The 18,515-nt window shown below is 44.3% G+C and overlaps 1 protein-coding gene across 1 annotated transcript in view; it reads right to left on the reverse strand.

The window, feature by feature from the left end:
* Positions 1 to 18,515, reverse strand: part of LMF1 (lipase maturation factor 1) — a 169,920-nt gene that overhangs the window by 134,634 nt on the left and 16,771 nt on the right. The window contains exon 3 of the mRNA XM_061599996.1: positions 10,999 to 11,009. Within this exon, the coding sequence (XP_061455980.1) occupies positions 10,999 to 11,009 (11 nt within the window). The remainder of the gene's footprint in view (positions 1 to 10,998; positions 11,010 to 18,515) is intronic.

Here is an 18,515-nt window from a genome sequence, read left to right on the forward strand (position 1 = left end):
AAGGTCCCGGGTTCAATCTCAGGTAGGTATCAGGCTGTTGCCTATGTTTGGTACATTACAGTTTACATTACGCCAGCTGGCAAAGGCCCACCTCTCAGGCACATCTCTTCCCCATCACTTGTTACCTGATCCGGAAGGGACTCAGTCTAAGACCTTCTGCATGGAAAGCATGTGTGTGCTCTGCCAACGAACTGCTGCCCATCTGGGAGCTGTTGAATTAGCAGCTGTCCATGAAGACTTTAGGTGGAGAGGGCTGGGGTTCAAAGCTGAGAACAAGAATCTGCCTACAAAGATTCAAGAATGCTCTCATGCCCTGAGAGAGGCAATGGCTGAGCGTAATCTTGCTCGGTAGGTGCCAAATACGTACCAAAAAAAAGATATATAAATATATTGGGAACGAAACCTACCATTAAAACTATTACTGCAAAATGGCAGGTCTGATTGCAGCAATTATGCAAACGACTTTAAGGGGCAAAGTACAGCACTGCAAAAAAGCAGATGCAAACGAAGTGGCTAACAGCAGAAAGCAGGGATAACTTTTGAGATCTGTTCCTTCCTGTAGTTAGTTCCCTTCATGCATGGGACAGGTGACCAGTCCATGCTTACGGATTGCCCATTCAATGATTTAACCGTGCTGTGCTTCAAAAACAAACAAACAAACAAACAGCCTGTGGCTCCAAGCAGCGTTCTGTCTGCAGAGTAATTAGGAACACTTGAATATCATCTTGAGGTTTTGATTTGAAAGACTTTCCCTCCCTTTGAACAACACAACCATTTCATAACCGAGATGTTATATCCAGAGATAAGTGGGTTCCAATGCCTTCCAGATAGATCTGTCTCAACATTTCATAATTATTTGCTTCCGGGCAGTTATCAGCTCTGGCTAATTGCACACATTGCTTCCGATGGAGGGAGGGGGAGGACGGAGCAGGGGGAACATATCCCTGCCCCTTCCCACTAAACGTGGCTTTGGATTTGCTTTGAATTCCGGTTACTTGGAGCCTGGAAGGGTAGGTACTTTGTGTTGAGAGTTTTTAATCTCACTTATCTGCACCTGGTGCTGCATGATGCAAATTAATCTCAATTTTCATAATATGTAATTATGTACAGTTACTTAGCTGCGGGTACACGTCGATTGTAGCTAGCAGCAACTTGAAAGGAGCTCCATAGCTTGGGAGAGTTGATTTGTTTAACTATTTCCCCTTATACATTCCCCTGGAGCTAGAGAGAATTCAAAGATCTCCTTTCCTCGTCAACTGGACAAGAATCGCCATGTTGCATTTTTGAAGTATGGCAGTGAAGGATGTAAAGCAAACATGGGGAACCTGTGGCCCTCCAGCTATTGCTAAACTAGAACTCCCATCATCCCTGACCTTCAGCCATGCCAGCTGGGGGCTGATGCAAGTTGCAGTCCAGTAACATCAGGAGGACTCCAGGTTAGCCACTATAAAGCTAGGAAGTCCCTGATCCAGATCATTTCAGGGTCAGGACCCATGAGGAACCGGCAGTAGGCTAGCAGACCGTTCCTGAGCAGAGCTGAATGGGACTGTAAACTACCCTGTGGTCGTAATGAAGGGCAGTCTGTAAAATTATCGTGTTTATTCTTTCCCAACGTATGAGTTAGTTCACCAAAAACGATGCATCCGTTTCACCAACTGACCCAGCAAAACAGATTAATTGCCCCGCTGCTGACACAACACACTTGTCTGGGGACATTTTACCACCCCAAGACACAATGGAATTTGGCTTGGGATAGGAATCCCCCCCCCGCATTTCCTTTTTGTTTCTGTTCAAGTATTCTTGGATATGTTGAAGTGTCCCATGTGGTTTTTCAAGCAAAAATGGGTCCAGGGAATCAGATTAAAGTGCTCTTCTCCTGACACAACACAGATGGCTTTGTTTGGGACATTCTGCTATTCCAAAATACACTGGAAGTCAGCTTGAAAAATGGAAATGGCCTGCCTTCAAGTCGATCCCAACTTATGGTGACCCTACGAATAGGGGGTTTGTGGTAAGCGGTATTTTATTATTGCCTTCCTCTGAGGCTGAGAGGCAGTGACTGGCCCAACGTCACCCAGGGAGCTTCAGGGCTGGGTGGGGATTCGAACCCTGGTCTCCCAGGTCATAGTCCAACACCTTAACCACTACACCACACTGGCTCTCCGAAGTCAGCTTAGGGTAGGAAAAACATGTCCCCAAAAACTGTCTGTGTCAGTTTCTCAGGTTTCTGTCCGCAAGGGTGAAAATGAGCCTTTGATTTTGGGGCTGCTTAACATCTCGATGACGTTGTCACTGCTGTTTCTTCGCTTGATAATTTGTGCCTTTTAATGGTTGGATCATTGTTGTTGTCACAGCTGCTTTCGTATTTCATAAGCCACTTCGAGCAACTCCTTTGCGGAGGGGGAAAGCGGGGTATAATGGAGTCAGACTGTTGGTAGCCATGCCATGCACAAGCGGCTTTTTTGGGGAGGGGGAATGGGGAATGCAACTTTGCACTAATGAAGAGCAACAAGACAGACCAAGATAATGAGGAACAGCTTCTTATAACCCCTTCTAATTCAATTAAAACCTGTCATGAACCGGGGTTAGGGAGAGCAAATGACACGAAGCTATAAATTAAGCCAGAGGATATGAATCCCATGCAAAAATGGCAACATTTTGGGTTAAGGCTGAATCTGGAAACAGTTTAAGCAGAAAAGCTGGCATAGCTGTAAGCAGCAAGAGTAGATTTGCTCAGGGCTAATTGCTTCCTTCATGCAGGGTACTCTAGCCACTAATAGGTTTTAATAAAAACTTTCAATTGGGCCAGTAAACCCTTCATTAAGCTGTTTTTAAAGCATGAATTTAAGAGCAGGGAGGGCGAAAGGTCGCAAGGAGTATTTAATTCACAACGGCTGGGGCAAAGCGCTCACACAACTGGAAACAACAATTTGAGCATCCAGGGCCATATAAACATCCAACTCCCTCACTAAAGGGCCAGCTAAGTGACAGCTTGAAAAATAGATTTAATAAGGCAGAAGGGAAACATTTTTTCCCCAGTCGTACACAGACAAGAGGAATAACCAACAGCCCGACTGTCCCATTTCTACAAATTAAAAAAATTACACACACACAAACCTCTCGCAGATACAAACACAAAACCAATTATAACAGAAGAGATTCCAAGAACCACCGTAAGATTCTTGTTACTTTATTTTTCATTATTTATTTATTTATGGAACACCTTTCAATGATGTCTCAAAAATTACAAAAACAGCTAAGCTAAAACAGTACCAAAAAACAGCTGAAGATCTGTTTTAAAACAATACAAAGCCAACATCTATGGCAGAGACTTTTTTATGTAGCTGGGAAAGCTTGTCAAAACAAAAATGTCTTAAATCGTCTCCGGAAAGTACAGCTATCTCAACCAGGATGCTGTTCCACAGAACGGGGGCAACCATGAAGAAAGCCCTGCTCCAAGTTACTCCAGAGAGAGCTGCTGAGATCTTTGGTGACTAGAATTCTCCTGCTGAATGCAATGACGTCCTGGTTACACAAGGGATAAGGCAGTCTCTAAAGTAAAGCGGTCCTAAGCTGTACAGAGTACCAAAAACTTGAACTTGGCCCAGGAGCAGACTGGTAGCCAGTGCAAATCCCACAAACAAGCCCCCACAAGCAACTTTCATTTCTACCAGGTGTGGAGAACCTTTGGCCCTCCAGATGTTGCTGAACTACAACTCCCATCATCCCTGTTTGCTGGCTGTGCTTGCTGGGTCTGGTAAGAGTTGTCGTTCAGCAACATTTGGAGGGCCAAAGGTTCCCCATTCCTCATTTATACAGTGGCAACAACGTACTTGGCAGTTTACAGAAATTGGACTACACCTTCCATCAGCCCTGCCACCGGTCCAAACCATCTGGAGGGCACCAGGTTGGCAAAGGCTATCATAAGCAAAAAGAAGGGGGAGGGCCTGCCCTAAAGAGATTATAATATGATTCTAGAAGTGATGAAGAGACACGCAAGCAAGCAAGGGAAAGCAAAGCGATCCTGTGTAAGTAAAGTTATGCATTCTTGGGTTCCTTTTGGTTGAGGATATCGACTTAAAGGTCCAGGTAAAACAAGAAGTTCGGAGGCTGGTGACCAGATCCCCTCTCTCTTCGCATTCCTTCTAAAGGAGGGTGCAAGGTGGATTGGGACCAGAGCATTTGAGGCGGGGAGGCTTAATCCTTTCCCTCTGCCGAATTCTCCTGATGTAAATCACCTCCCTTCCCCTGAAGCTGCTATGCGTCCCAGCGGGGAAAACAAGTTCTAAGCACCCACCCACATGCTGCAGCTGCTTTTGAAATAAATTTAAGGAATCAGGCCAAAGGGGGCCAGCCTAGTCCAGCAAACTGTCCTCCCAGTGGCCAACTAGATGCCCCGATGGGAAGCTTGAAAGCAGGACCGGAGAGCAACAGCAACACTCCCCACTCATGGGTCTCCAGTGTCATGCCTGGTCCCCAGGCCAAGTGTTGTTGGAGCTCCCTTTATCCCTCACCATTGGCCATGCTGGCTGGCTCTAACGGAGAGGTTCCCACTACACCACCCTGGGCTAGAGGCTCCTAAACCTCTGGGACAGCGGTTCTCAAAATTCTGTTTCCCCCCCACACACAGACCACTTGAAAATTGCTGACGGTCCCGGCAGACCACTTAATGATTTTTCTGCCTGTTATGGCAATTGGAAGGCACTGCACTAGAGGCTGCATGGTTTTTCATTTCTTTGATTTCGTATGTTGCAATTTTACTGCATTACAATTCACATTTCATAAAATTCAGACTGTAAATACAATAAAACACAAAATAAGAAATAAAAAAGAGCAATCAAAATGCAATCAAAAATCAATATGAATATTTAACTTAGACGTGCCGTGGACCACATGCATGAAGCTTACAGACCACTGGTGGGCCACAGGCCACAGTTTAGGAACCTCTGCTCTAGAAGGATGTACTCACAATATAAGTGATTGCTGGGAGCAGTTCAGTGCCCCACGCTGGGGGTGGGGGAGGACTTGTGGCCTTCCAGATGTCATTGGACTCCAACTCCCACAGGTTCCCCATCCCTGAATTAAAACAACAGCCAGTGTGGTATACTGGTTAGAGTGTTGGACTAGGACCTGGGAGATCAGGGTTCGAATCCCCTCTCGGCCATGCAGCTCACTGGGTAACCTTGCTCCAGCCACTGCTTCTCAACCTTAACTACCTCACAGGGTTGTTGTGGGGATTAAATGAGTCGGGGGAGAGCCAGGTTCGCCACCTTGAGCTCCTTGGAGAAAAGGTGGGATATAAATGCAGTAAATAATGAACAACAATAAAAGCCTCTTCATTAAAAATATTAAGGGTTGTATTCAACCAAGTCCTGCTCAGAGTAGACCTGCTGAAATCAATGAACCTAAGTTAATCACCAAGTCACGAAAATAAATTTTAAGAGTAAAATACCTTGGCTAATGGGCTTAGGAAGCTAATACCAGGGACAGTGGCTTAATAATATTACCCAACTTTAATTATTATTTTTGTGTCCATCCAGACACTGCAAATTTCTGTCTCCTCTTCCTACACTAACCCTATTTGCAACAGAAAGACAGCGGTCCCAGGCAGTTCCCTAGCACATAGGGCTGGGTTAAAGAGAAGGCCCCCCTCCCTAGGGGGATCCGTCCCCAATGGTGGCCAACCAAATGCCAATCAGTGCAACAAAACAACAACAGTCTTCCACTGGTTTGCCCCCAGCAATCTAAGGTGTGCTGCCCTTGAAGTGGGAGGCTCTAATATCAACTAGCACAGCTGGCCACTGGTAAACATATCCTCCAAGAATTTGACTATAGTCCTCTTTTAAAACCACTGATCCTAGAGGGCCATGCAACACTGATTGGTTGGGCAGGAAACTCATGCAACGTCTTTGTACATAACAATGACAAAGCCAGACATTTCACAACACCCAATGGTGCCCTTAAAAAACAGCAACACAACACTCTTAAATGGAGCCTATTCACACCTTCAACTACAAGCCACCAATGTGGTGTGCACATCCTTAAAGTCCCAAAAATACCAGAAGCCCACTCCAAATTAACTTGTGGCTGCCCCTATTCTGGAAGAGCATCCCTGTTGAAATATGACAGGCACCCACTCTCCATACTTCCCAGGAACAACTGTAGACATTTTTGTTCTGGCAAGCTTTTCCAGCTGGGGGGAAAGGTCTCTGCCTAAGCAGTTCATTTTGCATTGTTTTTAAACCCATCTTCACTTGTTAAATGTGATGTTTTTTAAACTATTTCAGCTATTTTTATGGTATGTCTGTAAATCCCCTTGACATTTGTAAGAGGCAATTATTTATTTATTATTATTATTATTATTATATTAATAATAAATAAACAAATAATGTTTCTGCTATATTTGTATTAGGCAACAGTAGCGATGATTGTAATGATTGCTCCATATTGCTTTTAAAGTTTTGTTTTTATGTTGCTGTACACTGCCCCAATGTTTTGAGAGAGGGCGGCATATAAATACTTTTAAAATAAAAGTAGGATGCTTTAAGCTGGATTCCTGCATTGAAGGGGGTTGACTCGATGGCCTTATAAGCCCCCTTCCAACTCTACTATTCTATGCTTCTATGAAATAAATAACGTACAAACTAGCCCTGACTTGGTTTACATTTCAACAGTCCACCATCTGTGGTTGAGGTTACATTAAAAGGACATATTCCCCGGGGATCGGAGAGGAAAAAAAAAAATCCACCCCAACACCAGTGACAGATCTTTCGGTGGTGAAAATGTTCTCATGACCCAGCCGGCCAGGAAATAGCTGAACACTGCAAACAGCTGCAGCAGAGCCGTCCCAAGCCTTTGAAACAGGTGCTTCTTGTTAAACTCCTCCTCTGGGATCAGGGAGTCTCTCGCACTCTCCAAGGAACGGGGAGCAAGGAGGAAGCCGGGCCACAGGAGACCGTCAAGGGCAGCCGAGCGTGACCAACATGGTTAGAGGCTCCGCTCTCCGCTGCCACGGCATTGCTGCTAAGACATTCCAACATCGGGGGCGGGGGGCCACGGAGGCCATTTGCACCCAAGGGGCATATACTGTGCACTCTGACAGCATCACCCCCGTCGCATCTGTTCTGAAGGCGCCCTGGCCGCCTGGACAAAAACAGCTCAAGAACAGGGCCAAGAGGAAAGCCAAGTATTCAGAGATGAATCTCTCGTTGGAATAAAGGCTGAGCTGTAGGCCAAAAAACAGCAACAGAAAAGGAAGAACAGCCCAACTGGGCGAGAATAAAAGGACCATTTGGCCCTGCATCCTGTTCCCCACAGTGACTAGCCAGAGGCCTCCAGGAAGGCCACACGCAAAATAAGAAAGCAAAAGCGCTCTCTCGTTGAGCTTTCCACAAAGGTAGACTGCTCCTGAATGCAGACGCTCCATTCAGAGGTAGACTGCTCCTGAACACAGACACTCCATTCAAAGGCAGACTTCCCCTGACATTTTTTAATTTATATTAAATTTGTACCCCCACCTCCTCCCAAAGAAGTCCAGGGTGGCGAACATCCTGAACACAGACATTTCCTGGGGCTTTTTTTGTATGTGTGTGTGATATTACTCATCAGGACAGAGTACCGGCACCTCTTTTTTTTCCTGCTCTCCCAGCCATTTTGTACTGCCACCCATGATAATTTAATCAATTATTAAATATTAGGCAGGCGCCATCTCTGTTACCTTTTCAGCGTCTACTGAAGACCTTCCTCTTTCAACAAGCCTTTTAAGTAGAGCCCTTATCCCAGTCTGCATCTGTGTTGGACTTGCTTTTTAATATGTTTTTAAATCTTCTCTTTTTTTAAAAAAAATGTTGTTAATCTTTTTTAAAATCTTTTTTTCTTTTTTTTAAAGATATTTTGAAAGCCTTTTTAAAAATGTTTTTAAAGATGTTTTGTTTCAATGTATTTTAACGTCTGTTATGATGTTTTAAAGTGTTTTTGGTGCTTTTGTATGGTGCTCCTGTTGGGAGGAAGGGTGGGATATAAATCAAATAAATAAATAAATAAATAAATAATCAAGGTACCAGCACCTCACTTTTTACTGAAAAAGCACTGGCCATTCCATACAGTCATTATGAGCTAAACAGAGCCATTGATAGACCCTGAATTTGTCTCATTCCCCTCATCGCCACCACATCAAAGCCATTACCACATCTTCTCCCAGCAGAAACATTCCGTTAAGTTGTTAATCTCTATACCGCTTATGTGCCAAAATTGCCTATAATTATGGGCTGTCTGAAAAAGCAGTTTCCTCATATCTGTCCCAAATCTACTGCAAATCAATTTCCTTATGATGAGAAGTATTGTATTTCTATTTTAAAATAAAGCCGTTGTGTGTAAATTTGCATCTATACATTTAAATTAGCAGACTGCAAATCTGTGTCCTCTTTGCTGGTGACACATCTCTTCTTTTTGGATGACCTGTTAAGTGGTCATGCCATGCACAGTACTATCCCTGTTTTCATCCGAAAAACAGAAGAGGGCGTTGCATGGAGTGTATGGGCATTTCAGGTGCTCACATCTAAAATTGCACTGCAGCCTGAACTTGCATGACCCTAAGCAACTCTTTAGACAAATTTGACACCATCATCATCCCCCAAAAACAGAGCAGCTCAATAAAAGTATATTGACGTTTTCATCTCTGAAGCTTCACTAAAAGATAATTAATGTTTGGTGGTGTTTCTGTATATAAACGAAACACCCAGTTCCAGTTGTTTATATACAACACGTGGCTTTATTTACTGGTGGTTGGATGGGTGAGTGTGCATGGATGTAGTGCAGGCTTCTGCCCCTGTGCGCTTTGCGTGCCAATCCTGCCACCTAACCACAGGAACGGGAACCCCAGGCAACCCCACACACACCCTTGCTAATCCCCCCAGTGCCTCCACTCCATGCATTAGCATGCAGTGGCCAGCGTCACCTCGGTTGCCTGACGTCAGGCTGCTCACCCTCCTCATCACGCGCTACCCTACCGCGATTGGCCTGGCCACCACCATGGAATGCTGCAGGTTGTCAAGCTGTAATTCACAGCGCCATCTGTCTGTGGCCAAGCACACTACAATGTGATGCTTACATTTTTATTATATAGGAGGACATAAATATAGACACACGCACACATACGTATAGTGCATGCATATTATATTTCTATTATGAACCCTTTGAGACACTGGGTTGCACCCGACTTAGTCATTGCACTTGTGGAATTACTTCTGCGCATGCAACAGGACTTCTCCTTCCTCTTCTCCTGCTGGGGGGGATCCTCCAACCCTCAAGACCAGATTTTGGGGGGCACGCTGCGAGGAAGGAAGGGAAGGGAAGTTCCACTGCACAAGAGCAATGGCTTCATTGCATACAACCAAGCATTAATAAAGATGCTTTTCGTTTGAAATAAGAGCCAATCCCAAAATATGCTTTTTAAAAAATAAGCAAGCCCCTTGCTTCCTGCAAGGAAACAGGAAGGACTCAGCATGTACAAAGGATCATGGCAGGAACGGTTAAGACAGTTCTTTGAAGTAAACGCTACTGAACGCTAAAGTGGGATTTTTGCAAAACTCAGCAATATTTAAATGCCTTTTGACAACAACAGAGGATGACAAAATGTCACTGTTCCACAGTTATATTTAAAACAAAAATACTGTGGGTTTCCTGCATTCCTCGCCAAAATGGGTGGCGGGTAGGCAGAGAGAGACTTTCGGCATTTTCATTTTATTAATCCAAACTCAGAAGCATCTCCTCCAAAACCAGAAGGGATACAAAATGGAATCCCACTGTGTACAAAGGGTGTGATTAACCAGGGCTAAGAGATCTGATCCAATTTGGGAGGAAGCTGCATCTCCTCATCTTTTTCCATAAGCAAGCAATTGCGGGGTGGCGACCAGGAATGGGTGACTGCAATGTCAATCTCCTACAACATCCTGATGCCAGAAAAGTGAGGAGGTGGTGCTGGGCACACCTGCCATGCTTGGGGGCAAAGATAAAACCAACAGCTCAGAAAATGGCACCTACCATAAAGTTTGTAACTTGACATTTAAAGCCCTAAATGGCTTGGGACCCAAGTATCTGCAAGGATGCCTTCTCCCTTATCGACATGCCTGTGCCCCAAGATCAGCAGGTATGAGTGGTCCCTCCTTAGTATAAGGTATATGATATAGGAACCTGGGAAAAGGCCTTTTCAGTGGTGGCCCCTCAGGTGGAATATCCTCGCCACTAAGGTGCACCTGGCCCCATCTCTTTATAGTTTCAGGCAACTAGTTAAGATGCATCTTTTTCGGCAGGCATTTTGAGGAGGGAGGAGGGACCTGATTGCTGCTGCTATTAGTGATTGTTCTTTCATAATGTGTTATGAATCTATCAGCTATCGGGACCCACCCTATTCCTGTCATGCTCATTTGTTTTAAACTGTTTAAACTATCATGAGGCCAGGTAAGAAATCAACTTAATAATTTTAAAGAGAAATCACCCATGTGGCACCCATGGGTGCACATAGAGGCCATGCCTGATGCCCACAGAGTCATCCCTCTGCCTGAAATTAAGACTGAAAGAAACATTCTATTGTAGCTAATTGGCAGAATAGATTGTAGGAGAGGGTGCCCACACCAGGGTAATATTGACCGTTAATCCTACTCAGGTAGACCCATTGGAATTGATCGACATAACTAACTTGCAACTAAATGTTCTAATCAGAACACACCCAATGAAATTAACGGACATATGTTAGTCAACTGCATTAATTTCAATGGGTCTACTCTGAGTATAACTCAGCTGGGAACAGTTCCCACAGTTTGCAAAAGTACCCACAGGCCCCAAAGGATGGTGAACTCTGATTTAAGGTAATAACTACACTCCCCTCCCCCAAAAAAGAGGAAAGCAAGAACAGGAAAAGAGAAATTTAAAAATATTTACATACCCCAACAGTGCACGAAAAAACAACTATTGCAGATTTTCTGAGTTATGCTCACTTACCAAAGGAATACCTGCAAAATAAATGGGAAGGGGGAGGGGAAAGGTTAAAATGCAAAGCAGGAATGAAACAAACCTGATATAACCCGTTTGATCGTTAATTGTAATTTTCTTGTAATGTTTTCTTTTAATATTTTGTGATGTTTTGCTTAATGTTCTAATCCAGGTTGTAAACCGCTTTGAGATTTGTCTCCCAAATATTAAAGCGGTATAGAAATGACTCAAATAAATAAATAAACGTAACCGTGGTGTTCCATGCTATGGATTTTTCTAGTATGTTCTTGTTTGTTTTAAACTTTATCATGTTTTAAGATATGTTGTAAGCCACTTAGCAGTTTTCAAATACATGGCAGTATATAAATTGTCAAAATAAATATTCTTGAGCCACTTTCAACATTTTTAAGTGGCAAGCTCATTTTTCCTTTCACAAAGATTTTGTTTGCCTTTCAAAAGCTCTACCACCCAATTCTGTTAATGGTTTGATGTTATTTTAAGGCTTCTAGGGCCTTTTTTGATTCCCCCCCCTTATTGCTGTGAAGTCATCCAAAGGCTTTAAGCCATGGATGGGGAGCCAGTGGCCCTCCAGATGTTCCTGGACTCCCATCATCCCTGATTGTTCTGGCTGATTGGAGCTGAAGTCTGACAACATCTGGACGCCTACAGCCTCCCCATCCCTGCTTTAAGCAGAAAGGCAGGATGCAATTTCGTGAAACTGATAAATATATGAAAATGAGCTACTCTCCAGGGGTAAACAACTAACCAGCTCCACCACCTCTGGCTGCCCTTTAGAACATAGCATCTGTGGAAGGGCAGAGCATCTACTTTGCATGCATAAGGTCCCCAGTTCAATACCCAGCATCCCCAGTTAGGGCTGGGAATGTCTACGGAAAGCGCTTCAAGAGGAGGCAGCGGTGGCCACCAACTTGGGTGTGTGTGTGTGTTAAAAATTAGACAGATACATAGATGATAAGGCTATCAAAGGCTACTAGCCATGATGGCAATGCTCTGTCTCCATAGTCGGAGGTGGTATGTTTCCAAATACCAGTTGCTGGAAAGTGCAGGAAGAGAGAGCGCACTTGTGTTTAGGTCCTGCTTGCGAGCTTCTCATGAGGGCATCTGGTTGGCCACTGTGAGACCAGGATGCTGGACAAGATGGGCTATTGGCCTGATCCAGCAGGTTCTTGTTATGTTCCCCATCTGAAACCCCACAGACCTGCTGCCAGTCAGTGCAGAGATAGTGCTGAGGTAGATGGGCCAGGGGTCTGACTTTGTATAAGGGAGTTTCCTATGTTCCAAAAGGGAAGGACCACCACTCAGTTGTAGAGCACACATTTTGCATGCAAAAGGTCCCACGTTCCAACCCTCCAAAGACTGCCAGCTGAAACATTCAGGTGCCACTGACAGTCACTGCCCCAACTTGATTCCGTCCGCATCTAAAGGCAAATCTATCAAATTTGCACTTTCCGAAACAACAGGAGATCCAAAACACAGCCATCCTTCAAAATTCACACTTATCCAAATTTTGAGATGCGGTTCTCCAATCAACCATTGTTTTCAAAAATTGCATATATTAGGAGAAAATGTGTATTAAAAATGAATAAATTAATGAAAACAACATATAAAAACGTATTATATTAGGAGAAATCCCTCGACAAAAGTGTGTTTGTTAGGGGAATTCTGTGCCAAAATGCTGAAGAAATTTCATGAGGATTTTTTTTTAAAAAAAGCAAATTGCTGCAGAACAGAATTTAGGATGGGAAAAATGAGGAATGGAGAGAAACAGGTAGCTCCTCCCATCCTTTGTTGTCTCCAATGCTAGCCCTCCTGGGAGTAGACCCATTGCTAATTGATGGACATGACCAACTTAGGTTCATTAATTTCAGTGGGTCTGCTCTGAGTAGGGCTTGGCTAGAAACAACCCAATGTTCCTCTGTCCATACTGATTTTTATTTATTTATTTATTTATTTATTTTAATATTCCCATCTGCAGTATTGCGCTCCTGCCTATCTGGAGCCCACATTTCGATCCCACCCACCACAATGTTAACGTCAACTCCAGTTAACCTCCTCCCCCCTCCCCAAACGTAGATCCTGCCTCCGGTGCACCAAACTCAGAATTCCTGCATCTCTTTGCCATTCGAGAACTCAAGCCAAAGCCTTTGGAGACTCTGCACCAAATAAAATAAAATAAAATAAATAAGAGAAGCAAAATGAATTAATTAAATAAATCCAAGCAGTGCTCAAAAGCCCCTCCAATAGCTGCTGGAAGCACTTCCATTTAATCAGAAGTGAAGCCGAACCACAGCACTGTCCAAGTTCGCCATCTATGTATGACACACTATTAAGTTGAAAGAGCTTCAAAGGGTTAAGGAACATCTCCGGCAGCTGGTTTGAGTTGCTGCTAAGCTGTTGGCGTTCCACAGTGGTCATGCTGGTGGGGAAAGAGGGAAGAGGAAATACGTTTACAAGGGTAGTAAACGAAAGCACTTGCCTGGTTTCTGGATCCACTTTATTGTGGTCCCCAATCTTTTAAGAACTGCCTTATAATTACAAAAATCTACACTCAAAAACAAGAGGGAGGCATTTGCACTAAAATAAGTTTTCCCCACCTCCCCTTTAAAAAAAAACACCTCCTGGTGGTTGCTATCCTGGTGTAGCAAACCATTTACACACAAAACAAGCATTCCTATCCAATTCCCATAGTGGTTACCTTGGGTCTTTCACAACAGATCACTGTTCCTCTAAGGAACTCTGAGTTCCACCCACTAAGCTAGCCTGCTCCAACATGGTGCCCTCCAGATGTTTTTGGCTGCAAATCCCTTCAGCCCCAGCCAGCCCAATCATGCTGCCTGGGGCTGATGGGAGTTCTGGTCCAAAATGGCGGTGCTGGCTGGGGCTGATGGAAATTGCAGCCCAAAACATCTGGCAGTACCAGAAGGCTACATTAAGGTAACAACACTGCTGCTGTTTTACACAATCGCTCATGCCAGGAGAAAGGGCAACAGAGTCGAGAAATCCCACGGTCTGCTAAAGGGCACCAATTCCTTCAATTTGCAAACAACCTCCAATTCTCCCCTTAAATTAAGAGCGTAGCAACTGTATGTTCAGGCTTCCTGAAAAGTTTTTTTTCCCCCTGCTGTTTGTTTCCACTATTGTTTTTTGGGTTTGCCATGTAATTTTTATTGTGTTTATCGTTCTGTGCTAAACCTCTTCCTAGGGGCTTGCCTGAAAAACAGAGAGCTATAAATACCTAAAATTAAAAAAGAGACCAGGTGAATCAGGCCAAGGAACGTTCCAGCCAGCCAGATGTCTCCAGGGACCCCATACGAAGAGGCTTAATAAGTAATGACAAAAACGCTGAAAAGATTCCTAGGAAAGACCTTCGGGGACATTGCAGAGAAAGGCGACACCCATTGCTGACACCTCCAGTATCGCAAGCGTCTGAAGAGATGGAGACTCCCCTAGTGAGGACATGGGAAACTTTCCCTTAAAAGTGACTGGCCTTTTAGACGATGGACAGAGAGCGTCTCCCATTAAGGCAGCCTAGTAACAGGGGAAGGCTCGGTGGTAGAGAATCTGCTCCGCACACAGGAGGTCCCAAGTTCAATCCCCAGTGGCATCTCTGGAGAGCCGCTGCCAGCCAGTGTAGACAATATTGAGCAAGATGGACCAATGGTCTGACTCAGTATAAAGCAGCTTTCTGGGTTGCTATGTAATTATTATGTTTATTAGTACATGAGTACTGCATTTATAGAGCGCCAGTGTGGCATAGTGGTTAAGGTGTTGGACTATGACCTGGGAGACCAGGGTTTGAATCCCCACATAACCATGAAGCTCCCTGGGTGACCTTGGGCCAGTCACTGCCTCTTAGCCTCATGAAAACCCTATTCATAGGGTCGCCATAAGTCGGAATAGACTTGAAGGCAGTACATTTACATTTTTCCTGCATTTATATCCCATCTTTCTTGCAAGTCTCCCCCCACCCCAGAATTTGTTCTCACAACTATCCAGGGAGGGAGGTTTAACTGAAAGAGCATGACTGGCCCAAAGTGAACTTTACGGCCAAGTGGGGATTTGAACCCTGCTCTCTCGCGTCCTAGTCCAACGCTCTTAGCCAATATACCACTGTGGCCAAAGTAGGCAGCCTTTTTCAACCTGAGGGTCACATTCCCTTGCAGGGAGCCTTTACTTTACTTTACTTTACTGTTGCAGGGAGCCAATTTTTGGAGAGGGCAGCAGGTCACCTTCCATGCAAAACTCAGAGGTTTCTTTCCCCCCAATCTTTATTAATTTTACACCATTGTTAAACATAGCCAAACATCACCAAACCATCATACATATAAATCAATCACCATTAACAAACTTAAATACTCATATTAGTTGTTGTTACAGTGCATGTATGGAATTCAGCTTCCAAAGCCAGGATATTTTCATTTTCAGTTTTCAGTATACTGCTTTACCTTACTTGTGCTAATTCTTTCCCTTTTATTTTCATGATAAACCAGAAAAGAGAAGGAGAAAGACCCACTTAAAGAAACCACATCCATCTACATGCTGGCAAGGGAAGTTGATCAAATTCTTCCTGGTTTGTGTATTGTACAAAATCATACCAAGTCAAAATAAATCTATCTCTTTTACTTTGACCTCTAGAGTCTCTGAGTTTTGGGGTTAGTTTATCTAACAATGCTTCATTCCACACCAGCTTATACCAATATGCTATGTTAGCTCTAGATAAATTCTTCCAAAAGCGGGCCACGTCCATACACACATCTCTCCAACCAGGAAAGCAAGAGGCATCGTCACAGTTCAAGGGCATGTTTCAGCCAGACAAAAGCACTTGAGGAGGCCTCTGAGCAGGGCTGGGGAGACGTGTGGCCTGGGAAGAGCCCTGGGGGCCAGACAGAAAGGCCTGGAGGGCCGTATTTGGCCCCTTGGTCAGAGGTTCCCCACTAATGATCTAAGCTTGATCCTGGTAGAGACAGGCAACAAAGATTGCCATGCAGGCCAGCGAGCAGACTAGCGGAGGAGGATCCCAGCCTTCCAACCCTCCTCTGTGCCCAGCAGAGAAGCCAAGTGGATTACCGGGTAACAGAAACTCTCTCCATGGTGCCCAACACAAAAAAGCAACAGGCTACTTCACAACAGGTGGAGCGTCCCATTTCTCCTCTGCCAGTCTTCCTAGCAGACTAGTAATTGGAGGGGAGGTGGTTAAAGGGTGCACTAAGGATATCTCAGGGAGGGAGGGTGGCCTTGCAGTGAGGACAATCCACGCAACGAGGAAGCCACCCATCCACAAGATGAACCGTTTGTGCAGCTCCTGTTTATCTCATAAGAATCTGCCTTACCCTGTGTCAGACTATCGGTCCATCTAGCTCAGCACTGTCTACACTGACTGGCAGCGGCTCTGTCCAGGGTTTCAGGCAGGAGCCTCTTCCAGCCCTACCTGGAGACGCCATTGGGGACTGAACCTGGGACCTTAAGCATGCAAAGCAGATGCTCTGCCCCTGAGCTGCAGATCTTCCCCAAGGGCTTCTGCAAAAAAGACTTCCTGTTGTGGAAGGGAGGGAGGGTGTCCGATCGTGGCACCCAATGAAATGTGGGCACGTCTAAGGGGGCATCTCTGAATGCAGAAGTGGCCAAGCCAGTGCAAACAGACACCGAGCAGGGACAGCAAAACAATCTCTCTTGCACTGTGGATTTCTGGAGGGAATATTTACTGAGACCTTTCCAGGTGTCGTAGGAGGTACCAGCAGGCACACTGGTCACCCTTGTCCTACGGCAAACTTTTGGTCTTTTGACACAACGTATGTGAAACGCCTGGAACATTTGAAAGCCCTGAGTATTATATTCAGTCAAATTTTGATTTTTTTCTTCATTTGTCATTTTGATTTTTCCAGTTCCATGCCTCACAATAATCATATATAAGCATTCAATTAATTAAATAGTTAAGTCAATCTTGATACATCTATGGTTATGCCTTCATTCATTTTATACTGATTCCAAAGCAACAAAAATGGACACCAGTTTTCCACCGTAAAAGCCTCCACTGAATGAATCTTTCTCTTCTGCAAGTGTTGGTGTCCTGTTATTTTGCTCATAACCATTGTATCCCAGATTTTCCTCTTCCAATACTCTTTGGATTGCATCCAACTAAGTTCTCCGTCTAAATCGGCTGTGACCATTTGTCTCAATGGGTTTACTCGCAGGATAACCAGCGTTGGATTCAATCTTTCGTGTTGGTATAATAGCTTGTTTTCCACATTTTCGCTTTTAAAACTTGAGCAGTTATCGACATATCAGACCAAAATAACTGTGGAGAAACCTGGTGTTCTATATAGTAATACCTCAGTTAAAGAATCCTCCAAGGAAGCTCCTTTTAACAAGGCTTTTTCAAAGGTGAAACTGACCTGCTTTGCTATGGATAAATTTTCAAGCCTATGCCTTTGCTTTAAGGTGAAACTGATCAGCCTGTATCTTGGCTTTGCTATCAATAAAGGGATTGGGTGTGCCTTTGCTTTGCTAGGGTGAAACTGACTGGCCTGCACTTTTGCTTTAAGGTGAAACTGACAAGCCTGCATCTTGGCTTTGCTATCAATAAACTGATAGGCCTGTGCCTTTGCTTTGCTAGGGTGAAATTGACAAGCATGTGGGTTTTTGCTTTGCATTAAAGAGATCTCTTGCTTTCTCCCAGGTGTGGGGAGGGAAGGATCCAATATGATTCACAGGAGGAGAGAGATGGGGAGGAGGAGTGGGAGTGGTGGGTGCTGGACTGGCACCCTTTAAGTCCCTGTTGAAACTGCCCCCACCATCTACGAGCGGGTGTAGGAACCTCTCCCTATTCTTTCCATGTTATTCCCACCTCTGGTACCAAAGTTTCTGTTAAAGAAGCAATGTCCAGGAGCACATCTACTTTGTTAACTGAGGTATTACAGTATTACCCAATAGGATTATTAATGGGGAGGGGGTCTATATTTCCAGGGAGCATTTCTATAGTGTCAAACTAGCAAAGTCTAATTTTAATTATTTGCAAAAAAAAAAAATGCTGAAACACTAGTCTTCCCTCCTACTCTTTTTGCAAAACCTAAGAGATTGCACTAACCAGCCAACGATGTGCATTTGATCTTTCACAGGATTAGGAGCCAAGGAGCAAGATCACCGCCGAGGCAATTACAAGACGGGATGAAAATTATTCCTCTCTGACATAAGCCGTCACTAAGTTATAATTTTGGGAACCAAAGGTATGTTTTCAATTAGCTTTGTTGGCCCCTGCTTGTATGGCTAACCAGCAACAGTGTCACATGGTATTAATCTTCGTTTCATTAATACGTCCTATCAGCCACACACGGCATTCTTTGAAACTGATACGAACCCCCTCCCCTCCACCCCACCACAGTATCAGCAAGAGGTGCCAAAATCTGCTTCCTACAGGAAGGATGACCCCCCTGAGATCCTGTAACTTTTGGTTTAAGTTTTCTAGAAATAATTCTTTTTCCATTAGCAGGAGAGGAGAGATGGTGAAG

The sequence above is a fragment of the Rhineura floridana genome, chromosome 17 (genome assembly GCF_030035675.1).
Source record: "Rhineura floridana isolate rRhiFlo1 chromosome 17, rRhiFlo1.hap2, whole genome shotgun sequence".
NCBI classification, from domain to species: Eukaryota; Metazoa; Chordata; class Lepidosauria; order Squamata; family Rhineuridae; genus Rhineura; species Rhineura floridana.